The 26,934-nt window shown below is 57.1% G+C and overlaps 1 protein-coding gene across 3 annotated transcripts in view; it reads right to left on the reverse strand.

The window, feature by feature from the left end:
* MYH9 (myosin heavy chain 9) overlaps positions 1-26,934 on the reverse strand; it is an 87,181-nt gene that overhangs the window by 14,196 nt on the left and 46,051 nt on the right. For all 3 annotated transcript variants that reach the window (XM_081822398.1, XM_081822399.1, XM_081822400.1), the window contains 20 exons: positions 26,126-26,219; positions 21,889-21,981; positions 21,367-21,430; positions 20,716-20,814; positions 20,209-20,352; positions 19,349-19,444; positions 18,012-18,130; positions 16,284-16,436; positions 14,960-15,133; positions 13,280-13,453; positions 11,162-11,276; positions 8,877-9,070; positions 8,544-8,665; positions 7,776-7,845; positions 5,951-6,111; positions 4,951-5,059; positions 3,823-3,954; positions 3,195-3,401; positions 2,640-2,777; positions 1,276-1,399 (listed from right to left, as the gene is read on the reverse strand). In XM_081822398.1, the coding sequence (XP_081678524.1) occupies positions 1,276-1,399; positions 2,640-2,777; positions 3,195-3,401; positions 3,823-3,954; positions 4,951-5,059; positions 5,951-6,111; positions 7,776-7,845; positions 8,544-8,665; positions 8,877-9,070; positions 11,162-11,276; positions 13,280-13,453; positions 14,960-15,133; positions 16,284-16,436; positions 18,012-18,130; positions 19,349-19,444; positions 20,209-20,352; positions 20,716-20,814; positions 21,367-21,430; positions 21,889-21,981; positions 26,126-26,219 (2,582 nt within the window). The remainder of the gene's footprint in view (positions 1-1,275; positions 1,400-2,639; positions 2,778-3,194; positions 3,402-3,822; positions 3,955-4,950; positions 5,060-5,950; positions 6,112-7,775; positions 7,846-8,543; positions 8,666-8,876; positions 9,071-11,161; positions 11,277-13,279; positions 13,454-14,959; positions 15,134-16,283; positions 16,437-18,011; positions 18,131-19,348; positions 19,445-20,208; positions 20,353-20,715; positions 20,815-21,366; positions 21,431-21,888; positions 21,982-26,125; positions 26,220-26,934) is intronic.

Here is a 26,934-nt window from a genome sequence, read left to right on the forward strand (position 1 = left end):
TAAGACCTTGAAATTTAGCAAGTTAAGTGTCACTGCAATTGATCCACGTGGACCAGTCTAGTGTTCCGCCGGGTGAACATACCACAGCTTATCTCCCTGTGCTACAGCGGAGGGGCATTCGGGTCGTGTTCGCGGTGCGCCCTCGGGAACGATGCCCGGAACCCCCAGTGTGTGTGGCCGAGAGCGTTGGGTTGGCTGTAGGCATGTGAAGCTTCAAAGCCACCAGGCAACACCAGACCGTTCAAGGCCACCTACCAGTTCATGCTCCTACCAGCCGTGTGTGTATGCACACGCGCGTGTTCAGATGGTTTCATAACTTTGTTAACACTAGTCAGTGTCAAACTAAGAACCCCTCTTGGTGTTTGCCTGCCCAGTGGCTGTGCCCTCCTAGACCTGGATGACTGTGTTTCAGACTGTTCCCGGGTGAGGGAGGGAGTCCGCAGGGTGAGACCCCTCTAGCACCTCACTTCCCCTTTGCCGGCCTGACTCGCCTCATCCCCTCCAAACATGAGGGGGGCAGGCGGGGCTGGGAAAACCCTCCTGGTGGTCAGCCTGGACAGTTTGGGCCCTACATGTGCAGGGAGTCAACATCTGTCCTGGACACGCGGGGCTGCCCCGAGCCTCTGCCGAGGGAGCAGTGGTTTCTGGCATGAGCTCGGAGCCCCCACAGCGGTCCCCTCTCCTCTCTCCCTCCGCTGTCTACAACTCTCAAGAAGCAGGGGTGAGAAATCCTCAGACAGACAAAGGCACAACTGGCCACCTGCCCCAAGTCCAGCAACAGTCTCTCGCAGCATCTGTCCAACCCTGCAGAGCACGCACGGTGTGTGCCTGCGTGTGATTCAGTGTAGTCCTCGTGGACACACGTTCACCGTGACCCTTAGAGGAAGGAGAAACTAAAGCCCACAGAGATTAAGGGAGAGCTGCGAGGTGATACAGCTGATAAGCAGCAGAGCTGGGCTCAGACCTAGGACCTCTTAGGAACTCAATCTTGTGCAACTCATGGCACACGACAGAAAAGAAATGCCAGGGTGTTCTTCTGAGAGCCCTTCACGTGGGGGAACATCCCTTCCTAGACCAGCCGGTGCCCGGAGCCCAGACTCCTGTGGGGACCAGAGCTGTCCCCGAGGTTTTCAGGGCAGTGGCTGGGGGCTGCAGACTCCGAGCGTGCCTGCACCCAGAGCACATGAGACCAGCCCAGGGTTCCTGCTCCTGGCGGCCAGGCCCAGGCGGGTCCCGGAGTGGGGACGCCTCAGTTCCTGCCCACTACCCTCTTACCCTCCAGGTCGGTGATCATCGCCTCATGCTTGTTCTTGAGCTTGGCAAGGCTCTTCGACTTCTCCTCCTCTTCCATGAGGTTGGTGGTAAATTCGGCTATTCTGTCTTCCAGAAGCTTCTTCTCCTGCGGGGCCGAGGGTGGGTCAGAGCTAAAAGTCAGTTGAGCACAGAACACTTCAGCTCTCCTCAAATATAACTTGCCCAGAAATTTAGGATTGAACCAAGGGAAGGACCTTAAATACTTGACACACTAGGATTTTCTGGATCAAAGGATAATTCTGACAGGTCACTAGCCGGCGCCTGGATGGCGCAGTTGGTTAAGCAACTGACTCTTGGTTTTGGCTCAGGTCATGATCTTGGGGTCCTGAAATCAAGCCCCAGGTCAGGTTCCACAATCAGCGGGGAGTCTGCTTGAGATTCTCTCCCTCTGCCCCTCCCGCTCGTGGTCTCTCTCAAATAAATAAATCTTAAAAAAAAGAAAGAAAGAAAAGTCACTAGCAGCCCTAAATTAGCTGGATAAGCTTCCTTAGGATCTACAGATGTGGGTGCCCAAGGCCTTCCTGGACCTGTGTCACCCGTATGGGCTCAGGTAAGAAGGCACCCAGGGGATTCAGACGCAATGATTCTACCCTCTCTGTGCCCGGCACCCATCCACTGGGTGGGCTGCGACCTCCGCCTTCCTCATGCTCCCAGAGCACCCTGGCTGCTCCCCCCGCTTCTGCCGCGTGGCCACTGCTGGAGTCCTAATCTCAGCGGGTCCCCGACCAGGCTGACCTCACAGTCCCAGGACTAAACAAGCGCCAACACCCAGCCTGGGCGACTCCGTCTCGTGTCACAGAGTCCGCAGGCTGGTGTCCTGCCACGTCCGCCCCACCCCACTCGGAATTGAGGACGGCCTTCTGACCGTCTTTCCTTCTCCTGACATGACTCTGGGCTTTCATCTGCTCGCCGGCAGACTGTGACAGGGACCCGACTTGGCTCTAAGAGACTCTTAAACAGCCACTACCCTGGGGACGGCTGGAGGAGGGCACCTGTGCCTCAACACTGAGCCACCACGGTCCCCAAAGCCCCCCGGGGACGGATGGGCAACACCCCACAGACGGCTCAGCAACAAGTCTCGGGTCTCAGGAGCTTGCAGAGAGCTTCACCGAGAAGAAGTGCCAAGCCTTGCCCTCGGGCCCCACTCAATGGTGACAAACACCCCTCCGAATAGGACGCTGGCACCTGGAGGCCATGGACACCCAGAAGAGGACCCGTGACGGCGCGGACGCTGTGACTGCAGGAGAGGGAGGGAGGCAGTGGGCCGGGAGTCTGGCCTGTACCCGGCCACCGCCCGCGCAGCGCAGCACTCGGGGCCTCCTCACCTTGGCCAGTTTGCAGTTCTGGTCTTCCATGATGATCTGGTCTTCCTCCAGCTTCTTCAGCTTGGCCTCGGTGGTCACCTTCTCCAGCTGCAGCTTCTGGCGGGCACTCTCCTCCTCCTCCAGCTGCTCCTCCAGTTCCTGCCGCAGAGCCGGGGAGACCGTGGCGGGGGGGCTCATGGGGAGACCATGGGCGGGGGGGCAGACTACACGGACCCGGCCCACCTCACACTTGTGGGCTCTGTCTTTAAAACTGGGGGACGGAGACAGGGACCCCGGCCAACCGTGTGCTCGCTGGTTCTGAGGTGCCTCCTCCCAAGCTGCCCACCAGTGGCGCGGGCAGAAGGCAGAGCTGATCGCCCTGGCCCCGCGGACCGACCGCAGCGAGGACGGAGGGAAACTGAACTGGCTTCGCTGCTCCGTTGGCAGTGCTCGCTGCCCACAGAGAGGAGCTCTTAGAGGCCGCCCCAAGCAAACGGGCCCCAGCGATTTCTGCGCTCTCTCCGGCTCCAGGGGCGCTGCGCCCCGCCCCTTCTCTGGAGGGGAAAGGGGCCTCACCTGGATGTTCTGCTGCATTTTCTTCTTCTCGGCCTGCAGGTGCTGACAGCGCTCCTCCTCCTCCTCCACCCTGGCCTCCAGGTCATGGCAGATCTCTTCGAGCTCCTGCTTCTTGGCGGTCAGGCGGGCCCGGAGCTCCTCGGCCTCAGCACACAGCTCCGTTTCCGCCTGGAGCTGCTCCTGCAGCTGTAGCTTCTCTGCCATGAGCTGCAAAGAGCCCGGGGACCGCGTGAGTCCCCCGCAAGCTCCTCAGGCCCCGGCAGCACGGAGGCTCCCGCGCTCAGGCTTCTGTGGGGAGGAGACCGTGCCGACCGGAGCAATTCCCGTCTTGAGGGTGCCGAGGCTCCCAGGCACTTCCCAAACGTCGCGTTCCGGATCCTTCACCGCTACCCCGGGAGCTGCGCACCACCATCCCCGGGAAACAGGCTCAGAGAGGTTCCCCCAACTCCCATGAGCTTTCTGCCCCACCGGGCGCCTCCCTACATCACAGAACCCCGAATGGGGTCTGCAGAGAGATGAGCCGCTGGTGACAGTGACCCTCCAAACACGCCCCGCCCGCCGCTGGCCAGCAGGTGGCAGCAGGGGGAGCCCCGCCCCAACTACCCGGGCCATGCCTGCACACACCCACCTGGGACTGGAGCGTCTCCATCTCCGTGAGCCTGTTCTCGGCAGCCAGTTGCTTCTCCCGGACCTTCACCAGCTCCTCCTCCTTGGCCATCATCTCCTCCTCCTGCCGGCTCACCTGCAGCAGCGGCTTGACCTGGAAGAGACGGCGGAAGAGGCGCTCGGCTGAGGATGCCTGCTCGGGCCCTCCCCCGCGCCCAGGGCAAGCTGGCCGGAGCGCCAGGCAACTGGACCCGCTCAGGGGGAGGCACAAACACACCATCTTTCTGGAGATCGATTCAGCGCTGTGTACCACAGGCCCCTGACCCTGCTAAGTACAGGTCAGGGACACCACCTCCGTGTTTGCACGAAGACGTGGACAGCATGTTTACAATGGTGGAACACAAGGAATGAGAGAAAGAAACACCACGGGAAAAGGAGCCACCTAAAACAGCAAATGTCGCCAGGGAACATCATGCTGACTTTTTAAAAAATGATGCTCGTGAAGGAATTTTAAACGGAAAATACATGAAACACAAGACTGTTTATGCAAGTCAGAGCTCAGCTAGGTAAGAATGCATATGGTTTACAGAGCGGAGGCTTAAAGGGGATAAAAAAAGACAGCGGAGTGAACAGTGAAACGTCTACTCCTCACGGACACTGGCTCGGGATTGAAGGGAGCACGTGTGAACCTTCGTTTTCTTTTTCATGCTCTTTGTCAGTCTAACTTTTCACAACGGCCACAAATTATTTATTACAAATGAAAGCAGCCCGAACGACGTTCAAGATGATTTTTTTTTTTTTGAGAGGCTAGGGAGGGGAAAGCCTGTGCAGCTGTGTGCACGTTCTGACCCACCGCCCTGTGGCTGCTTGGGAGGACAGCGCCCCCAGCACCCGGCGAGGCCCGGCAGCCAGGCTGTCCACACCAGACACGTGCCACGGCGTGCACGCTCCGGACCCCGCAGGGCAGGCCCAGCCCTGGCTCACACGGCGCAGGGGCGGGGGGGGGAGGGTGTTGAGGCCAAGGCTACGCACTGCTCCCAGGGCCCCGAGTCCCGCACAGAGGCCGGCGGGAGGCCCACCTGTCCCTGCGCCACAACGGAGGCCGAGGGCGCTCGTGGGGCCGCAGCGAGGGAGGCCCGTCGGAACCCACCTTGGTGAAGAGCCTCCACCACTGCCAGTTGCGCAGCTTGAGGTAGGCGGCGCAGTTCCTCTGCAGGACCTTCATGGCCGTCAGCTGCTGCTGCCGCTTGGCAAAGGCCCTGGGGAGAGGGACCCCGTCAGGGCAGGGGACCGCACACCTCCAGCAGACGGGAGGCCTTTCCGGGGCAGCCGACCCCTCCCTGCCTGAGACACCTCAAAACACAAGTGTAGGGAAGGAGCCTGGCCTTGGGGGTGAGTCCTGTGGGTGACCCCGCAGAGGGTGACAAGGACCTAGGTCACCAAGGGGCAAGTGAGTTCACGGGGTGGAAGCCCCTTGTGAATTAGATCTGCGTCCAGTGTGACTCCTGGTCATTCGGGAGACGTAGTGACTTCAGTGTCCCACCCTCCTGCCACCCTCCATCAGTGGTCTTTGATTGGTGGCAAAATGTCAGCAGCTGATGTCCTGCAAAGGTGGGCTTAAGATGTCAACTTGGGGGGCTCTGGGATACATGAAGGCTCCATTTGCCCAAACATCACAAAGCCAGGCTCCGTTTCCCAGGGTTCCCAGCTCACACTGGAACGTACGGCCCCAAGCACAGATATCGGGGTTCAGGAGACCCAACATGCAGCCACCACACCCACTGTCCTGCAGCAGGTGAGCCCCACTCTCGAAGGAGCTGCTCTGGACTCGAGGACGGGCTCCTGTCCCGGGAGCACAGGGGACTCTGGGGACAGAGTCTGGGCATCATTCCCACACGAGGGACACGGTGAGGAATACTGGTAAGCAGGACTGTTTGGGGCAGGCAAATCAGGCCCAGAGTCACCCCCTTCCCAGCCGGTCACTTTAAACCTCAGGCATAAATCCAGAAAGCAGGGGGCAGAGAGCTCCACCTGGGTGTCCCGGATCAGACCGACCCCCGACCAGCGTCAGTGCCCCTGTGCGGCAGGAAAGCTGGGAAGGGCCCGAGCATGGGCAGGCTAGGCGGAGGCGGGCCCCTCCAAGGACTCACTTCCTGGCCAGGTAGCCCCTGCAGCAGGCCTGGAACCCGATGATGACGTCTGTGATCTTCAGGTCCCGCTCCTCCTCCAGGTGGGCCAGCACGCCAGCCCGGAAGAAGACCTTGCTCTGGCCGATGCGGTACAAGTTGCTATCCAGCTCCAAGGCTTTGATCTAGACGGGAGCAGACAGGCCACTCACCACGTGCCACCACGGGGCCCTCGGAGCAACGCCGGGAGCCAGCAGTGTGTCCCAGAGAGGCTGTCCATCAGCGGCTGCCTCTCTGCTGGGCAGCCTGTCCCCTGGAGCCCCAGAAAGCAGGGCTCAGAGGATGCCGGGAGGAGGGGCAGGTGGCTTCCCGCACAGGGCAGGGTGACGCATCAGACAGCAGAAAAACATAGAACCTCGACATCAAAAGGACCTAAGGGTCTTCTCTCCTTCTACCTCCAGCCTCCATGCACTGCCATCATGGTCTACCAATGCCCAGCTGGGCCACCCTTAAACCAGAGGTGGCTGAGCATCATCATCGTCGTCACCAAGACTAGGACACACCCCAGTTCAGGCCAAGCCCAGGACCAAACGTTAATTAGGTGACCTGGGGCTATAACCTCTGGGAGGAGCCCCCGCTTCCTCAGCTGGAAAATGGGAACAATGCTTTCTTTAATTAGAATAAAGTGAAGAAATCAAGCAAATAGTGCCTCGTCCCCAGTATGGCTGTGAGAACTGAATGGGAGAGCACAGAGCTCAGCGCAGGGCCACACGCGCTGCGGACTGAACAGAATTAGTGCTCGTTACCATCACTGAGAGGTTTGGGCACAGTATGGGCTCTCTTGTTGACCCACTGAGGCAAGGGTCTGCCTGTCCGCCTGTCCTCCTGGGAGACAAAGATTCAGAACAAGTTCTGAAAAGGCAGAGCCTAGAATGGGAAGAGTGGGACTGGAGTGAGCTTCGGGGCCCCCAAAAGACCCCAATCATCCTGGAGAGGCCCGGGGAGGAGCCGGGAAGAAGGCAGGTGGAGCCAGCATGGGCATCTTCCCTCCCTGCCCCACCCCTAACCCGGACAGCCTAGCGAATGGGTGGCCCACACACCCTCCCCAGTCACGTCCTCCCTCCCACGGGCTCAGGGCTGGTGAGCGCTGGACAGCAGGGAGTGGTCTCCTCCCTCCCATCCCCACCTCCCTATCACCTAATGCGGGGCTTCCCACATAGGAGGTGTCGACTCCCTTCTTCCCTCTTCTCTTTCTGACAACCCCCCAACCCATCGTCTCTCCTCTTTGGAAAGAATGCAGAGGAAAGACAACAGGAGGCAGGGGCCGCTCACCCTGGACATGTAAAGAACAATCTGACACCTATATAGTAGGAAATAGGACACGGGGGTTCGGGCCCCAGCGTGGCCACTGAGCCACCGGGGGCTGTCATTCATTCTAGCAGAGTCCAGAGAGCCTGCTGCACATGAGGCACTCACTACTCAAAGGGCTGAAAGGAAATGTCCAGAAGCATGCACTGCGGGGGCTTGGGGCCATGCTTCGCTGCCCCCTACCACCCACGCTGAGCGTGACAGTCCGAGGAGATACGAGTGTGAAAGCGCGAGAATCAGAGCCTGCCGTGGCCGCAGCGCTAGTCTCCACACTGGCCCGGGCCCGCACGCCATCCCTGACCATCCCAGGGCCGAGAGGGCCGCCGCTCGGGGCGCGCGGCAGAATCAGGACTGGAGCAACGGCAGGACAACAGCGCAGGCGTGTTCCAGCGAGAAGGCCGCGTCCAGGCACACGGGCACCGCCATGCGTGCGCACACCCCCCCACCCCCAGCGGGAGGCAGAGGCAGCAGCTCTACTCACCATGAGCACGCACGCCTGCTTCCCGTCCATGAAGCCCTTAGGAATGGAATTTGGTGTGAGGATCTCGTATCTGAGGAAGAACAAGAAGCCTGGTCAGCCTACCCCACGCCCGGATTCCTGGGATGCACGGCAGAGAGGACCATCCCTACAGGACAGCGCACGGACGAATCCCTTCACAGAGTCTCCCAGGGAAGGAAGACATTTAGCAAATCCCACCCTGCTCTTTCCTTAGGCGGAATGACCCAGAAAGGCTTCAGGTGTTCCAGAAAGCAAATGGAAACTCACACTGGACTGTTTCGGTCACTAGGGGGCAACCTTTAGGCTGGGCTCACCAACTGCAACCTGCCCGGTGTCCGCATCTGCCGCCTTTCCCCCGAGGTGCTGCAGGGGCCTCTGGCAAGTGGGGTGGCCCCAGAAACAGAGGGCTGCCTCATGCCGGCAACGGCACAAAGGACCGTGTCATCGATGTCCCGCTCTGTACACACAGCAAGCAGCCGCAGTGCTCTGGGACCTCCATTTCTACAAAGTTCTTCAAACACCCCGGTCCCCGGCTGATTGCTCTTTAATTTCTCTTCCAAGATCCTCGAACAGTAGCAAACAGTGCCAGGCCCCGAGTCACAAGGGGTGACAGCCAGCAAGATAACAAGACGGGGAAACCCCTTCTCATACAGAGAAGGAACGGGAGGAGCCGGCCAGACCCCAGCTGTACGGGGATGAGGAAACACTCATGCCCGCCGCAGGAGAGACAGGCTCCCGGCCCCGGCTCACCTCTGCCGGAACTCCTGGAACACCACCCTGTTGGGGAAGCCCTGGCGGCAGATCCGGATGCCCTCCAGGACCCCGTTGCAGCGCAGCTGGTCCAACACCAGGTGGGGATCCAGTTTGCCAGCCTGGAGAAAGAAAGAAATACACACAGGTGGTCTTGCGTCGGTGTCCGGTGTGGATGAAGAAAGGTAGGGCAGGCCCCTCCGGACTCAGCGGGGTAAACGTCCCCGGGAGTGGGAGTGGGAGCCTTCGCCGAGGCTCTCAGTGTGGGGGCGTGGGGGCGTGGGGAAGCACCACTTCTGCGCAGGGAGACACACAGGGGCCCAGCCCCCGCACCTTCTTCTCGTGGTTGGGGATGATGCAGCGGACGAAGTTCGGGTTGGTGTTCCTCAGCGTGGCCATCAGCTTGGCCAGCTGCTCTTTGTAAAGCTGGCCCACCGTCCGGAACATGCCCTTCCGCGTCTTGAAGGCCCCGGGCAACGCCGTCTCTGACATGCCAGCCACCTGGTCCAGGCCGATGATGCGGTCCACTGCAGAGACCACCCAAAAAAGCACATGAATGCCCAGTGGTCCTAGCGGGGGGTGGAGGGACAGGAGAGACAGACAGACACACCCGGACAGGAGGAGGAGAGACTACAGAACAGAGAGACCATCTCTACTTAGAATCTACACAGAGGGCTAAGGTCAACTCCGAACGTTCAGCAAACTTGACTTTGAACAGGAGGTGGGAAAGGGTTTGGAGAGCCTGCAAAGCCACTGGGCAGGGGGGTGGGGTGGTCCACTGGCTAACCCCACGTTCATATTACCCATCTTCAGCCCACTGTGCAAGCTCGTTCCCAAAGAGATGTAATAAAGCTGCAACAGGATCTCAGAAGAGCGAGCCTGGCTACTTCACTAGGGTGGCTCTAAGGAGGTGTTAAAACTTGACCTACAGAATCCTATAGTTCCACAGTCCCATTAAGAAAAAAAAAATCAGTATCCTGAATTCACACTGACCTTTACCTAAGGGCACAGAGCTAGAAGTTAGAAATGGCAACTGTAAAGCTACCTGCCATGGTTATTAGGACTCTGGATGATTCCTTCACTGTCTGAAGGCCTCCCGTGCAGATACCTCTAAATCGGGGACCTAGGGGAGCCTGGGTGGCTCAATTGGTTAAGCGTCTGCCTTCAGCTCAGGTCATGATCTCAGGGTCCTGGGATCGAGTCCCACACTCAGCAGGGAGCCTGCTTCTCCCTCTGCCTGCCCCTGCCCCTGCTTGTGCCCTCTCTCGCTCGCTGACAAATAAATAAAATCTTCAAAAATAAAATAAATACATAAATAAATCGGGGGCCTAGAGCAGCATGTGGCATCAGGAGGAGAGAGGTCCCAAAAAGCCTGCAGACCCCTTCCCGCTCTTGTATCTTGCTGGGTCTCCTAGCTCACAGGTCTTTATCATCTCCAACACCCTCCGGGGAAGTAGCCCTTAGCACCGTGGCACATGCCCAGAGCAATGAAAGAACCGCTTCCTCCGAGGTGAAAGCAAAGGAACAAGCAAACCCAACAACCAAAGTGGCTGGTGATTGGAGGTCCATTTTAAGCAAGAGCAGTATTAAATTTGAAGGCTTTTGCTCCTGGTTGTAAAAGCGAAGGACTCTGTGACAAAAAGTCTGTTTCCTATTCCTCTGTGGCCAGATCTCTAGGATTCATCTGAAGACAGCAAAAACAACAGGTGCTCAAGACAGGGGCCCGGGTGTGAGGACAGACTCGCTGAACCGGTCAATTAAAATGGGAGGCATTTTTGACCTCACACACCCAGGGCCCATTTCACTGGCTACGGAAGGCTTCCTGGGAGTGGGTGGCTTGTGAAGGCCACTCAGGTTGCTCAGAGGAAGGGTGAATGTGCCCCACGATAACCGGCTATTTCAGGTGAGCGCGTCCTATCCCCTGGAGGCCTGGCCCAGAAGGAGCAGGCCCTTGCTGAGAGCGCCAAACGAAAGCACACAGGCTCTTTTAGCTTTCGGGTGCACATACACACAGCAGGGCACAGGACTCCTAAAACTCATGCTAAGATGCCCGCAGCCATTCAGGCAGCAAGATGGTGCCGCCTTCAGGGGGTGGAACTCTGAGAATATGAATTTTTATGCTGGTTCCCCCCCGCCCAAGATCTAGATTGACAGCCTACCCACAAGCCAGGGGCAGACCAAGGAAAGGGACAGTCAGGCAGGAAGAGCCAAGGGGTAGGAACACTCAGCAGAAGCGTGCCCCACACAGCCCTGGATGCACCACACACAAGGGTCAGCACTCCGGGTGGCCAGTCACCTGGTTCTAGGTGGAGAATGGGAAAGCGTTGATAGAAATAGGCTCTCTGAGTGCTCTGCATCTCTGCAACAGAGAGGTTAAAGCAAAACCAGGCAGAGGCAAAGGAGGAACCGACAGAAGCAAGGAAAAAGAACTCCAGGGCCACCAGCCTGCCATGGAGAGGTGGAACCGCAGGACGGGACACCCGCGTGAGGAGGCGCTGGGCCGCCGTGGCCTTCCCACGGGTGGAGGCCCGGCCCTCGTCCTGGGACCGCGGCGAAGGAAGGCAAGAAGAGGCTGGCCACGGCCACAGGGAGGCAAGGGTGGGAGGCAAAGGGCGTACCATCCTTCCACAGCTCTGAGACGAACTTGTCGGAGGACTGGTGCAGAAGTGTGGCGATGTTGTCGTTCAGGGGGTCCATGTTCTTCATCAGCCACTCATCGGCCTTGTAGTCCACCTGCGAGAGTCGGGGGCCCGAGTCACAGGCTGCTCTGGGGACACAAGCACTCCGAAAACCGGCCGGCCCCAAGGGCGGAAAAGTTAAAAACGCCAACACCCCTTGACCTGGTATTTCCTTCCCCCAGAAAGAAATGAGTGAGGAGGGCAGCAGGGCATCAGCAGGACATTCTCGGAGGTGGGACGCAGAACAGGGAAAACCTACACACAACACAAATATCCAACAATGGGGGACTGCTGAGAAATTTAGGTTGTGGCAATATAACAGAATATCCTGTTTTTATTTTTTTGTTTGTTTTTGTTTTTTTTTTTTTAGGTAATATATTCATAAGGAAGAAAAATCCTGGCAGGACAAAACCAAAATGTTACAATATTCCTTTTAATTAACAGGGCAAGGATTTTTGCTTTATCTTTTCAGGATGCCCGAGTTTTCCCTGAGCTTGTTATCATTCTTATTTTCTGAAATACGTTCTTAATGAGTAATCCATTGTACTTCCACTGCAAAGACCGCAGAACGATACCGAGTGCAGGCCGCCTCGGCCTCCCTCCTGCTAACCCACAGCACAGCGCACACGTGACCACTGTCCTGGGGCCGGGGCTCCTCTACGGCCCTGTCTGGAGGTTCTCCCACAGGTGCGCTGCCGTCGACGATGAGGTGTGTGATGCTGGCTTCCTGCTACCTCCAGGGAGGCAACGAAGCCCCCGAGACCACGTCCTGGCCATCTGGCCGCCTGCATACAGCCAGCATGCCTGTCCCTTCGGTTGCTGCCCTGCAGCCCAGGCGTGGATGCACGCGGCCAGTTTCACGGTTCAGGCTTGCGCCGATGGGCTGTGCGGTGTGACTGGTGTTTTGCATTATAAATAATACTGCAGTAAGAGCCCTGTGAGCAGCTCTGCCCGTGCGTGCATTTCTAGCGAAGACAGAAGTGGAAATGTAGGCTCAGGGACATTACCTTAGCTAACTATAGGAACAGGACTGGTTGGTTTGGGGTTTTTTGTTTGTTTGTTTGTTTTTTGGTTTTTTTAATGGGTGTTTTTAAACTCAAGAGCTGTGTGCTTCAGCATCTGCAGGAGCAGCGGGCGAGGACCCCGGTGAGGACCAGGTGCGGCTCCAGAGCCGTGAGAGCTCAAGGCTCGCCTGGCCCGACTCATCACATGTTCTGGCTGCAACTGTTAGGAGCTCCGAGCAAGGAACACAGAACCTGCTGAAACCAGCTTTATTCTAAGTACAGATCTCTGTGGACTCGGGACACCCCTCCCCAGTTCGGGATGACAGCAGTTTTGCCATTTTGTTGCTGGGCATCCTTGGCCCTAATGAAGCTGTCACCCACTATGGTGGCTCTCAGCCAGGCCACTGTGCCCCCATCCCATGTTTGGCGACGTCCAGAGACCTTTCTGTCACATCTAAGGAGAGTGCTACTGACCTCTGGTGGGTAGAAGCCAGGAGTGCTGCTAAGCGTTCCCGGATGCACACGACAGTCCGGGACACTGCGGACGGTGCAGCTGCGACATCAGGCGTGCGGAGGCCAAGCGGCCCTGCCCAGAGCACTGACCTGCGCCGAGCACTGGGCTGCCCCAGCTCACTGACTACACGTAACGCTGCACAGCGGTGCTTACTGATTTTCCAGATGAGGTGACCAAGGCTCAGAGAGGTTAACTGGCCCAAAGGCACACCACTGACGAGTGGCAGGGTTCTAATTCAAACTCCAGCGTCTGCCTTTAGCACAAATCTCCCTTCTGCGCCCGGAAAATGCAGCTAATGACAAGACCCGAGTACCAGCCCAAGCACCGTACAGGACTGCTGCAAGCTCCTCGTACAATGGCACACAGGACGGGGCTCTGTGAGGTGGGAGCGCCGTGTGAACGCTGATTCCTGCCACGGGGCACCCCGCTGGACAGGCACTGTCCCCCACCCCGCCCGCAGGGCTGCCCAGCTCCTCGGCCTAGACAGAATCATCTCCACCTCCCCCGATGAGGTCCAGCCGTTGTGTGTGCTCGCCTCACCTTGCCTGCATAGTGGATGATGCAGAAATCAGCTTTGTCCTTCAGCTGCTTGGGCTTCTGGAACTTGGGGTGGGTGCCCTGTTCCTGTACCACCTTCTCCACGAAGCTCTTGTCGGTGGCTTTGGGGAACCAGCATTCCTCATCCAGCAGGGCCAGGATGCCAGGGGGCCCTGCCTGGGAAAAACACAGCATCACACAGGTGAGCACGACCCAGGGACCCACCCCATCCCTGCCCTCACCAGAAGCCAGAGGTTAGGATTCAGAATCCCCAGAATCTCAGTAGAGGACAGGCGGCACTCGCCCCCACAAGGAGGGTAAAAAGAAGCATTAGCAGAACTCAACTCAGGAATTCTAGTCTAGGGGTGCCTGGCTGGCTCAGTGGGTACGGCAGGTGATTCTTGACCTCAGGGTCATGAGTTCGAGCCCCACATTGGGCATGGAGCCCATTTTAAAAAATAATAATAAAGTTCTAATTTAAGAAGAAACGTCTGAGGTCTAGGCTGTGGCTGACACACTTTACCAGATGATCCATCACAGAGTTTCTCCAGCTTAGTGCCCTGGAAATCATCTGGTAGGTTTGACGGATGTGTGCCATGACCCGCACGCCCGGGGGCTGTCCTCAACAGGCACCTGCCCCCCCTGGAGCCACTCTGAGACACTGCCCCCCACGCCGTGTCTGCACCACAATGTGGTGAGATGTGAGACTTCGAGCAAGGCCTCCAAGGAAGCCCCCAGAGCCCCAGCAGCACACTGAATTGATAAGACAGACTGAAACGCTGTGGAGCCTGGCTGACGAGACTCAAAGCCAGATAGGATCTTGCTCATTGGCAAACACATCTGACTTAAGAAAAACTCATCACAAAAGTAAACTGCTTCACGTTAGGATCATGAATCATTTCAACCCCTGCCCCCAACCTTAACTAATACTTCCAAATGCACAAACTGCCCCCTAGATCTTCCAGCTAACTGGCATTTCAGTGTAACTCTGGTTGTACCCGTTTTCAGCAGCTCAGGACTCTGGAAAGATACGAGTACAGTGCTGTAACTCAACTGAGAGATAACCCAGAGCAAGAAAACAGCTCAGGCTCCATGAAGGAGCACATCCTGTCCAACCTAAAACACAAGCAGGCGACCCCAACCGCCCCTGCAAGAGCTTTCACTACAAAGTGAAGGAAAGAGGGAAGGCTCTCTGGCTCCCGCCTCCCACCAACAGCCAATGCTATGGGACGGAAGCTCTGGTGCCCAGTTAGCCCTAAAGGGGGACAGACTCAGCAACTGTACCGGGAGCAGCACTCATCACCCTGGGTCTGCCCAACGCCACGCTGCAGCAAAAGCACCTGGGATAGGATGCTATGACCTACCAGCAAGCCCGTTTCTTTAAGACAAAGAAAGGCTTGTTGAGCCCACCCCTCAGATAAACGCTGGGTGGTCTTCTGGGACTGAAGACGGGATACTTGGGCACCAGCCACAGCCCCACCTGGCTGGCAGCTGGGCAAGGCCCCCAGGCCCCAGATCTGAGCCCGAGGGCCTATTCCTGCAGGTGGCATCGACAGGGAGAGGAACCAGACACAATCCCCCACACTCCAAGTCAACGTGGAGTGGGAGGCAAGGCGCCCCCCACTCCCCCCGAGGGGACGATTGACAAGCCAGGTCTGAGGTCTGAGCAGGTCTGGCTCTTACTGGCTTCTCAATGAGGTCGATGCAGGGCTGCAGATCGAGGCCGAAGTCGATGAAGTTCCACTCGATGCCCTCGCGCTGGTACTCCTCCTGCTCCAGGATGAACATGGTGTGGTTGAAGAGCTGCTGCAGCTTCTCGTTGGTGTAGTTGATGCAGAGCTGCTCGAAGGAGTTCAGCTGCAGGGAGAGAGGGCTACGTCAGAGGGGTGCCCGCCCTCCCGCCATGAAGCCGCGGCCCCTCGGGGAGAAGTGGGACGGGTATTTAGGATGGACCTCCTTGGGCAGCTCAGTGCTGGCCCCCGGGGAGCCCAGACGGGCAGGCGCCTTCCCTTATCAAACCCAGAGCAGGGGTTCCTCACGGCCTGGGGCCCATGGACCTTTCTAGAAGTTTGGTAAAGCCTCTCTGGGAACAAAATTTGAAAATGAATAAAAGAGATGTTATGTTGAAATATAATTATCAAAATACTCTGCCATACCAATACATGGTGCTTCCTCATTAATAAGCACAAGCTGTGGGCTTCCTAACATCCAGGGGTTTGAGCATGAAGGACATCACATCTCCACCACTACTGTGGTGGGAAAGCGTCTGACTGCCACTGGAGACAGGCCCCGAGCGCCGCCAGGGCAACTGTGGCTTGTGTATCTTGCTTAATTCACAATTTAAAAGAAATACATCACGTCAATGAGACGTTAGTGAAAACTAGAGGTACTCCCCCGCCCCCGGCCCCCCACCGAGTTCATGGTCTCTCTGGAACCTGCCATGGACCCCAGGTTAAGAACCTCTGATCTGGGCGCCTGGGTGGCTCAGTTGGTTAAGCGACTGCCTTCGGCTCAGGTCATGATCCTGGAGTCCCTGGATCAAGTCCCGCATCGGGCTCCCTGCTCAGCAGGGAGCCTGCTTCTGCCTCTGACCCTCCCCCGTCTCATGTGCTCTCTCTCATTCTCTCTGTCTCAAATAAATAAATAAAATCTTTAAAAAAAAGAACCTCTGATCTACTGCAAGTATCATTTTTCCCAGCCAGACCTCAGTCTTCATGGGCAGAGACAGTGTCCTGTCCCAACGCTCAATAAATAGTCACTGAAAGAGTAAATCTCAGAAAGCACCTGCCCGTAAAGGCTCCCAGGACACCCGCTAGAAGGTCCCATTCTCTCTAGCACTGCCACTTGGGAACAGGCGTGCCTGTTGGAGCTTCAAATATGCCCAACTGAGGTGTCCTGTCTCCACGCGAGGGACGAGCTGGCCCACTCGGACTGCCGTGGGGCCAGAGGAAAGAAGACTCCACGCTAAGGGAGACGGTGGCCAAGAGAGCACGAGAGAGGAGCTCACATCAAAGATCTCGAAGCCGGCGATGTCCAGGATGCCGATGAAAGAGGCGCCCTGCCTCTTGGTCTTGTCCAGAGCCTTGTTGATGCGCAGCACCAGCCAGCGGAACATTCGCTCGTAGGTGGCTTTGGCCAAGGCCTCGATGGCAAAGTCAGCCTGGGGTGGGGGGAGGGAGGGGACACACCCAGGGGGACAGAATGTCAGGCACAAGGAGCCTTTAAACCTTGTAACCCTTTGCTCCAGTCACTCCACCTGCAGGGCCTTCCCCCAGAGGGACAGCCCTGAGGATAGAAGAAAAACCTTCACGCACAAATATGGTCACTGCAACGTTATTTCTAATGACCCAAAACTGAAACAACTTAGATGCCCAACAAAACAGGCATTGCATTAAGCACTTAGACATTTGCAAAAACCTTTTTAGGATAAATAGGGACATGCTGAGGTATCTGCAGAAAAAATGGTAAGGTGTATGAGGTTTCCCTCAAATAATGCCATGTGGGAGGTGGGAAAATAAGATTAATGATGAGCCAAGACTGGCCGGGAGTCAGTAACTCTTGAAGCTGCCTGTACAACAGGCACATGGGGCTCATTACACTACCCTGTTTTGCAAATGCTGGAACAGTTCCACAATAAAAAAGCCAGGGTGACAACTAAGTTTTAGAAAGAAAAAGCACGGGGCGCCTGGGTGGCTCAGTCAGTTAAGCGTCCAACTCTTGATCTCAGCTCAGGTCTTGATCTCAGGGTCGTGAGTTCAAGCCCCATGCTGGGCTCCAAGCTGGGCATGGAGCCTACTTAAAATAAACAAACAAATAAAATAAAAATTAAAAGAAAGAAAAAACCTTGCAGGAAATAAAGAGCTGCCCAATACCTGTCACTGGTTAGGACTGTGACAATTTTCTTTTCTTTTTCTAGATTTTTCTGTATTTTCTGAATCTGAAGTATTCATATAGTAGCTTCATATGGAAAAATAAAGGCTCTTTAATTATTAGGGAAATGAACAGCTGGTAATAATTATGCACGCCGTCTTTTGAAAACAGCATTCTCGGCTGTGGTGGGACGGCTCTGTGCGGAGCATCGCCCGCGGGCCCACAGCCGCCAGCGTGGGGTACATGGACGGCAGCCCTAGGCGAAAGGACTCATCAATGTGGACTCCGAAGTATTTTTGAGAGGTGGGAGCACAGCACCTTAAAAACGCCCACCACCAGTGGCAACAGAGAGGCCTGGCTGGGGAGGGACCCCAGCTCCTGGGGGAGGCAGGCCCACCGGTGCGGCGCAGCCGAGGGCTGTCTCTCACCACGCGCAACGAGACAGCAGGTGGTGGAGAGACAACCGCTTGGCACGGCCTTCAAGGGCGGTGGATGCCGCCGTCCTGGCACCTGAATGAGTTGTGCTAGAGAAACAGCGAGTTCTCGCTTCACTCTACACCCGAGCAGGACATGCGTCCACACTTGCTGACCCATCAGTCTCAGTGTCAACTCGATGCAAAGGGGCACGACGTAACCACAGCCCCTCCCAAGCCACTGGCCTCGGGCAGCCTCCTGACTCCCTGGGGCCCATTTTCTCACGTTCTCACTGGGGGTAAACACCAGCTTGCTCCCCGAACTGCTGCGAGGCCTGAATGAGGGACCCAGGCAAGGTGCCTATCACAGCAGGGGCCCAGCACGGGCCCCAAACTGGCCGCCGCAGTGACCCTGCTAGGAGGCAGCCCGACCCCCTGGCCAGAGGGCATACCTGTTCCTTAGTCTGCGCCTTCTGGACGTAGTCCCGTCCCACCTTGATGCGCGGGGTGAGGATCCCTCTGGTGAAATCTGTCACGTTGATACCCAAGAGGTGGGACACTTTCTGGGCAGCTGCGATTTTTCAAAGAGTGAGGAAGGGAGGGGTGAGAAGTTTTAATTAAACCCGAGAGAATGAGTCCCTCTGCTCAACCGAGAGGTGGTAACTGAGCGATCATTACCAGGACAACTGGCTCCGGGCCCCTCTTCAGCAGGGCGCAGAGTGCCCAGCTCTCCCCTCAGACCCCGTGGCCGTGGCGCCTCCTCACTGGGGGCCCGGGGCCGGTTCCTCTGCACATCCCTGGCCACACGGTGAGTGAGGAAGTGACAGGGAGGCGCTGGGGGTGCAAGAGCACACGTCCCATGGGAACATCTTTTACAATCCCAACACGCGTGTGTTACGTTTTTTCAAAAGCCCCAACAAGGGCACATTAAGGCTGGCAGCTTAAATGGGGTCATTTGCAGTGACTCAGGGAATGGCACTGGCCGAGCAGCAAATGGGAGGATGGCAGCAGTCCATGGTCCTAACGTGTTCACGGGGAAGGCACGCATGAGATGGAGCATCAGCAGAAATCAAGGTTTTTGTTTTTTTTTTTTTAAAGATTTTATTTATTTATTTGAGACAGAGAGAATGAGAGACAGAGAGCATGAGAGGGGGGAGGGTCAGAGGGAGAAGCAGACTCCCTGCCGAGCAGGGAGCCCGATGCGGGACTCGATCCCGGGACTCCAGGATCATGACCTGAGCTGAAGGCAGTCGCTTAACCAACTGAGCCACCCAGGCGCCCAGAAATCAAGGTTTTACTAACTGGGACAACTGGTTTGGCCTCTAGAACAACGGAGGGAAACGCTGGTCGGCATAATCAAGGGCTTTCCTAATTCCTTCTGAGGCTTACTCCCTGAAGACACACCAGGGTCACATTTGTGTCTATTTTATAAAAAAAAAATACAGAGCATGGGATGCCTGGGTGACTTGGTCGGTTAAGCGTCTGCCTTCAGCCCAGGTCATGATCCCGGGGTCCTGGGATGGAGCCCTGAGTCAGGCTCCCTGCTCAGTGGGGTGTCTGCTCCTCCCTCGGCCTCTGCCCCTCCCCCCACTTGTGCACACACAGTCTCTCTGTCAAATAAATAAAATCTGAAAAAAAAAAAAAAAATACAGAGCAATAGCCAGCCACGAATACACATAAAATGAAAAAGAAAGGTTTGGCTAGAATTCCTACAAGACTTCTTCTCCTGAGCAAATCCAAACCCAGACCGCGGGCCCCGTGTTCCAGGTGACAGGACCACGAGCATTACCTGTGTTGTCGGGCATGGACGCCTGGTCGGTGTTACGCTCCTTCTTGAAGACAATGTTGCCGAGCTGAAGAACGCCCGAGATGACTCGCAACAAGCCTTTGGGGGGCAATCGAAGACAGCTCAGAACCAGGCGGGGATTGGAATAAGCCCCTGGGTAGGGGCAGTCATTCCCTCAGGGGCCCTTGAACAGGACAAGCCATGGACAGTCCATCACTAGGGCCCCTGGCAGGCCTCGGCTTGGGCAGCCAGCCCTCTACTTGGACTCGAGCTCTGTTAAAACTCCCAAAACTTCTAAATCTGGACCAAGAACACGCCTCTGGCCTCAGGGCCCACTGCCTATTTTTATAAATGAAGTTCTATCAGACAAAACTGTGCCCACCACTGACATACTGTCTATGGCTGAGCCAAGGTGGCTCCAACCCTCACGCTAGAGAACAGGGCGTACTCTCCCTCTCCCCTAATCTTTCAAAAATAAAGCCACAAGGCCTCTCTACCCTCCTTCTGGGGCAACAGGAAGACACGGGCATGTCCCGCCTTTCACCAAGGCAAAGACCCCAGCCCCAGCCCCTTTCCATACTCCACCGAGACAAAGCAGGAATGGAGCCGAAGACCCAAGCCCTGAGCAGGTAAGCGCCTGGCCTTATTCTCCTGGCCATAAATGCCTGTGGTACTGCTGGGAGCGAATAACCCTGACTGAGGCACCATTTCCCACATGCTGGAGGCCTTCCTCCTGGCCTCTACAGGCCTTCCCCAAAGTCAGAGCCAACGGGAAGCTCTCCCCAGGCCTCAGCTGCCTCCAAGGGCGTGATGACCAGCCCCCCGCCTCCCCTCCTTCAGCCACAGGAGGGCCAGCTCTGTACCCATTTGTTCCTCTTCTGGGATGCCCATAATCCTCATGGCCTCCATGGTCTCCTGGAACATGTCCTTGTCCTGCTGCCCTGGGATGGTGACGTGCCCATTGGATAGGAAGCGGTATTTGTTGTATGGCTCCAACAGGAGATCAGCTGAAAGGGGTGGAGGGCAAGGCAGGTCAGTGAGGGGCTGTAACCAGCACTCTAGGCAGCACTCTGACCTCCAAGGTCTGGGAGAATGGGAAGCACCCCTAAAGGCCTGAGAAAAGCCCAGAACGGCAGAGTAGCCAAAAATGCTCTCCCCTCGGATCGCTGAGACTCCCCTGCACGTAGCCTCTGAGAGCATCAGGGCCCCCTGACTCTCAGAGGCAGACTCGACCGCCCCGGCTTTTCTCTGGCATGGTCAGAAGAAAAGGCCAAGGCCTCGGACGGGGGGCGTTTGCATTCCCCAACTGCAATGTGTGGCCCGACTGGGGCCGGCAGACCACAGGCCAGGCTGCTGGGCCCACTACTCACTCTTCAGGTGCTCCCCAGCCCCGGACAGCAGGTAGTAAAAGATGTGGAAGGTCCGCTCCTCCTTGGCTTGGCGGATGGCACGAGATTTCTCCAAAAGATCTTCGCAAATGTTAAGGAACCATGCACACAGGAGGAAAGGCAACTCCCTACTTTCCCGACCCCTGCCAAAAGCAACTGAACCTCACCAGGCAGCAAATGGCAAAATAAAACAAAAGCAAACTGTCTTGGCTCTCTCCTTCTGGGCGTAGAGCCTGGCAAACAGCAGCTCCCACACTTGGGAGCCCTGTCTTTAAAGAGCCCCCTCTAACAAGGGGACGGAGAGCAGGATGTTCTCACCAGTAAGGCTATAATGCCTACACCGGGGAGAAATAAAGTAGCACCTACTCAAACCCCGCCCCTCCGGGAACCACACTGGAGGGTCTTCATCGTCCCATCCCTTCCGAGGCACAGCTTTGTCCTGCTACTAAAGAAGAACCTGAGTTCAGGGTCCGGTGTTCAATGAGCTGCTCCTGGTACTCCTCCCAACACAAGGGGTGAGGTGTCCCAAGAGGCCCGTGAGGGGGGCAGCTGCCGGAATCAGGCTGCTTCTCCACCAAGGTCTCGTCCCTCCCCGCCAGACCAGACACCCCGGCTGCAATTAACCAAGGATACAAGTCTCAATGTTGGCTCCAACGATGTAGCCATTGACATCAAAGTTGATGCGAATGAATTTGCCCTAAAGGAAAGATAGATGAAGCCATCAGAGGCCCCCTCAACCAGCCTGAGGGACAAAAGCAAGAGACTGCCCACTTGGGAGACCAGGGGCCCTGTGCCCACACTGCCTGGATACTCAGGACTCAGAGGGCCACGCTGCTTGGAGCCTAGGCCAGGACAGGGTCAAGAGGTGCCCACACCCCTCCGCTGAGGCGCACAAGTGTTCCCCACTCCTTGAGCTGGCCCCGGCTTCTAACTGGCCATGGGCTACAAAGGGACAATCGGTGGGACTGGCAGGTAACTCCCCACTCTGTCCCCCTCCTTTTTGCCACCCGGGTTGAAGAAGCCACGTAGGCAGAGCCACAGAGACTGGAGCGAGACCCAGCCTACTCCACGCGACAGGCCAGGAAGGCGACGTGCGCCGAAGCTGTGGGTGGGAGCCCCGGCCCCACAAGCTGGGTGCGGCTGGCCGCTACTCACAAATCGTGAGGAGTTGTCATTTTTCACAGTCTTGGCATTCCCGAAGGCCTCCAGGATGGGGTTGGCCTGCAGCAGCTGCCGCTCCAACTCGCCCTGGAAGGGAACCCAGAGGTGCAGTGAAGGCCGGGCAGTGGCTTGGGCTGTCAAACCTGCCGCGAGGCAGAGGACGGTGGCAGAGCCGTTGTCTACGTGCCCACCGGGCCAGGAACAGAAACTTCCAGATGGGATCCGGTCATGCCAGCCTCGGCCTGGCCCGTGTCACTCGAGAGCGACCTTCCCACCAGGCCTTTGGAAACCTTCACTGGTTTGAACTTCCTTCCCAGGACCGACCAACCAGTGTCCCTAGAAAGGGAAGGTGGGTGGCTCTCCCCACTCTAGGGAGCCTGGGACGATGGCCCAGACCGACTGTGGAGGACACGTCGGAAGCAGCACGTGAACCAAGGAAAGGCGCCCTTTCTTCTCGTGCACAGAGTCCCCACCCTCTAGATACAAAGGCTTCTCTCTGCCCTCCGTGCCTCTAGGCCCCACCCGAGACCCAACAACATTTTTTTTCCTCTTCACAGGACAAGGAGATAGAGAACCAGCTCCACAAAAGATACCAGCTCGTTTCATCCATGTCCTAACAAACACTGCATTTCCCTTGCGGGACCCTGTCCCGACATCCCCCAAGCCTGCTGCCAGCATGTCAGGTCTCCCAGCGGGGGGGTCAACAAGGCCCACTCTGGGTTCCAAACTGCTTATCAGTAACACCCACGAACTCTACTTGTGGTCTCATGAGACTCGGTGGTTGACAAAACACCTCCTTATGCCTTCCTATCATCCCCGGGTCCTCATGAGACTCAGGGTAGGCAAAACCGGGTGGCCCCATTTCACAGAAGAGAAAAATGAGGTCGAGGGAGAGAACATGATTTGCCCAAGGTCACCCAGCTATCAACCAGCAAAGCAGGTACCAATTCAAGTCTACCTAACACCCGTCAGTCACTGCCACGGCTCCCGCCCTGCCCCAGCCTTGCTTGGAGCTCTACCCGGTCAGATCAGATCAATTCTGGAAGCAGCCATCACCTTCCCAGCAGGCCACTGGCTGAGGAAAATTCGGCTCTCATTCACCTTAATACCTGGGTTCTCTCAAGGGGGAAAGAACATCACACAAGGGCCAGGCCGGCTTTTGTATTTATTAGCAAGGCTGGACTTAAGCCAGGATTTTCCGGGAACGGCTGCCTGTGAGTGATGAAAAGGAAAACTGGTAGTAGCAGGAGCTCCCAGGAGAGTCGTGAGGCACAGCCTTCCAGGCACACCTGCTGCAGACGACATTCGTCTGCAGAGCCCCGGATCAGGGCCGGAAGCCCACCAGAGATGGGAAGGGGCCTGGGCAGGCCTCCTCCTCCAACAGCCAGCCTCGGCCAGGGCTCCCCCCCACCCGGGGGCCTGGGAGCCTTCTGTTTTCACACTACACAGATACGTGGAGGGTCAGCGGAGCCACGTGGCCGGGCAGGGGTCAAAGCCACTGAGCAGGCCGTCCGTGTGTGCTTGGCACCAGCAGTCTCGGGACCCGGGGCCCCCACCCACAGGGCTCGGGCGGGTCTTCGAAGCCCAATTTGGATGAGCGCTGCTCCCCCACCCACTAAAACGTTCCTCTCAAAGCACAGGCCAGGCTGCCAGGCTGGCGGAACCACTCCCATTCCTGTTTCCACAGACAGATGGGAGCACGGTCCCCACCAGGGCCCGCCGCCGCCGGCCCCGACTTGGAAGCAAAGCTAAGGTCTCTGTTTTGGGACCACATGCTGTTGCCGTGGAACGAGGGGCCACCGGGCCAACCAGGGAGCTGCTGCTTCGGAGGCTGGAGCCAGGCTCCATGCACACAACAGTGAGGGCTAACCTCTGGGTTCTTCTTTATTGACCCGTAACTGGGAGCAGAAGAAACCTTTATTTTTCAATAATATTTGCATGCTATGACGTTAGGAGGGTCTGCTGGTAGCCTATGCTCATAAGGTTTGGAATTACCCATCCGGTTTCTGAAGGGCTTCACTGGGCGGTGTTTCTGCCAGTAGCTTCCAACTAGTATATACAAACAGAGGGAGGAAGAGGAGGGGGGACCAAAGGTCACTGCTCAGGCTACGGATGTCGAGCTGGAAAGTCCCTTCCCCCAAGCTGTGCGTTGCCAGCCTTCAGCCCTGGCCAAAGCCTGGCCCTCCCATGGCAAGGTGAGGTTTGGGACATTCCAGGGGGCAGTCTTGGGACAAACGACTGGGTCACTGCAAGGGACAGCTCTCGCCCAGTGTTTGCCCTGACAGGCTCCACAACACAAAGGCCATAAACCAAGTTCAAGTTCAAGTGTCTCATGCCCCAGGTGTGTGTGGAAAATCACTGTACCGGCTTCGGGCGTGGAAATCAGCCCAACTGTCAGTGGCCTTTACAACGGAGGGCCCGAGCAGTAATCAGAAGCCAGAGAGGCAAGCTATTCAACCTCTGCAGTTGGGGACAGAGTACCCGTCACACACTACGACCTGAGACATAGGATGTGACAAGTTTGCTCCCACTTATCACCACGCCCCCCGGCACACCGTTGTCTCCAAGCCAAGTGCCCGGGGCCTGCGGCCCCTCTGCAGCTGGAACCCCAGACAGAAGGCACACGGGTTTCCGTTCTTGCTCTGTCTCCCGTCCTGTCTCCCGTCCTCCAGGGCAGGGACTCCAAGGTCACCCTCCAGAGACCCAGGCACACACCAGGCATTCAATAAATAGCTAGAAAATGGATTTTACTGCAAATTCAGAAACAGGAAAACCACAGCTAGAGAACTCCTAACCTCACAGTTCTGTGTTTGAAATAGGCCGCCTGAAAAGAATGAAAAATGGGGGGTTGGAGAGACGGAGCAGGAGGAACTTTATTAGTTTCTAAATATAACTCCTAACGCCCCACGGAAAAAGATTCAGAATGTCTTGAGAAGTTTGGCACATGAGAAGTTACTTTTGGTGCGATCCCAGAAGGCTGTACTCATTAGGACATTCTGCAGGACACACCCCAGGTCTGCATGCAAAGAGACACACACCACTACTTACTGACACACGCTGCACACAGCTCCCCAGTAAGGGGGAGCCACGGAGACACGGCGCAGGGCCCCCCGATGGCTTGAGGGGACACCTTGGGCACTGAGATTTCACAAGGAAGCTTAAGAGTGTGTGCTTAAGGGAAAGAGAGAGAGCACCACACGGGCATGCTTAAGACGGATCACTCCCAACTCTGGGAAGCTCCAATGTGGGGCCTTCCGGGCATGGCTCCTGACTGGCCCAGTGGCGGCAGGGTGGGGCGGGGGGGCGGGGGACTAGCCAGCTCCTCCTGGTCCGGACACAGAACGCGTGGGGCTCCGGGGGAGCAGACGCCCGCTCCACCGTGTCTCAGTCAGGGCTCAGCACGGGGCCTCACGGCTGCCGTGCACACGGGGGAGTTCTACGCCCGGCCAGAGTTTGTGAGAACAGCTTCGGGGACGAGGCCCATATACCCACTCTGCAGGAGCTGACATTTCAGAGTGCACAGGAGGTCACTACGTGTCACACCCCGCCCCTTCTCCAGAGACAGTCAGTGAGCCGAGCCTAGGAGAACAGGTCTAGCCGCAGAAAGTGACAATGGTGTGGAGTGAAAAGCTGCTCAGAAAAAAATTCATAATCCAAGGGCACACGATGGGCAGAACACGCATTCCCGGTGCAGAACGTGCAGTAAACGTGCAAGGCTCACCTAGCGAGGACACTGCTGAGTTCGACCATAATCCATCAAGAGGGAGGGGGAGAAAAAGGGAAGTGAGATGACTTAGCAGTTGCCCTTCCTCTCTTCCCTGGGGGACTGTCCACCCAGAGGCATTTCAACAGTGGGGAAAGCAGCGGGGACTCAAAAGCAGGCCTGCCCGAGAGGCCTCAGGTCTCCATCAACTTGAGAACCAAGTTTTGGAATCTCTCTGCCGACCTTGGGGTGAGGCCTCACAGCAGTTAGCTGCCAACACCGGGAGTGCGGCCTTGCAAAACCGGGTGGTCTCCCATTTCCACAGCAACTCAGAAAGTTAGGAGGCTGGGGGGTGGGGGGAAGCAGACTGGCTACCACCGGACCCATTCCCAGGATGGCCAAGCTGCAGCCGCCATGACAGTGGGTCCGGCCTCTGCTCCGATCCCCAAAACGCTCCAAACCACGGACCACTAAAGGCTCTTCCTCGGGAAGATCAGGTGCGTCCGTGGGAGGAAGGCCTGCACTCACCTGGTCCTTCTTGCTCTTGTGTGAGGAGGCCACGTGAGCCAGATACTGAATGACTTTCTTGGTGTTCTCGGTCTTGCCAGCTCCAGACTCACCCCTGCCAAGAGAGCCAAGAAAGTTCTCAAGGGGGGCCTGGCCAAATCCCTGAGGTCTGTCCCTTTCCCAAGGCACACCGCACCACCTCCGGTTCTACTACCCACCCCTGGCGGCAGAAACGGGAACAGGCAGATCTGCGCTAAGTTCCGAAATCCTCCCTCTGGCCCCTGCCCATGGCCCTCCGGAGGCCTGACAGCGGTACGTCCACGCACACTGCCTGGCCTGGTCACTTGGCAGCCTTTGTGTCCCCAAGTCTCAGGAATCGGTTTTAGGCAGCTGCTGACTCAGAAGTCAAAGGCACTTAAACACGTCCCCTCGGAACCACTTGGAGGGATGTTCTGTACCATCAACTCCCCCGGCAGGCAACGGGTTTTTTTTATCTCCTTGTTAAGTTCAGAGGACCGGGGCGAGCAGCCCCCGTGCAGTGGAGAAAGCCTTCTGTTCAGAGCCAGAAGGAAGGTGCTCTGGAGGGGCCAATCCGTTCCCAACTGTGCTTTGTCAAGAAGCCTCCTGCCCCCCCTGCTACGAACCTCCCCGCACTGAGCATGGGCTCCTCCAAGGGGGGCGAGCCAGTCCTTGGCCCTGAAATAAAGCTCATCCATGCTGTGGGGCTGCTGAGCAGCAAACCTACTCCCTTCGGGCCCATCCCTTGGGGAGGGGGCGGGGGCTTGACTGGGAATGTTACCCATCAGCCTGGGTTTCGGTAGGAGCCCTCA

Source organism: Leptonychotes weddellii, chromosome 5 (genome assembly GCF_054177405.1).
Source record: "Leptonychotes weddellii isolate Sample4059 chromosome 5, ASM5417740v2, whole genome shotgun sequence".
Lineage (NCBI taxonomy): Eukaryota > Metazoa > Chordata > Mammalia > Carnivora > Phocidae > Leptonychotes > Leptonychotes weddellii.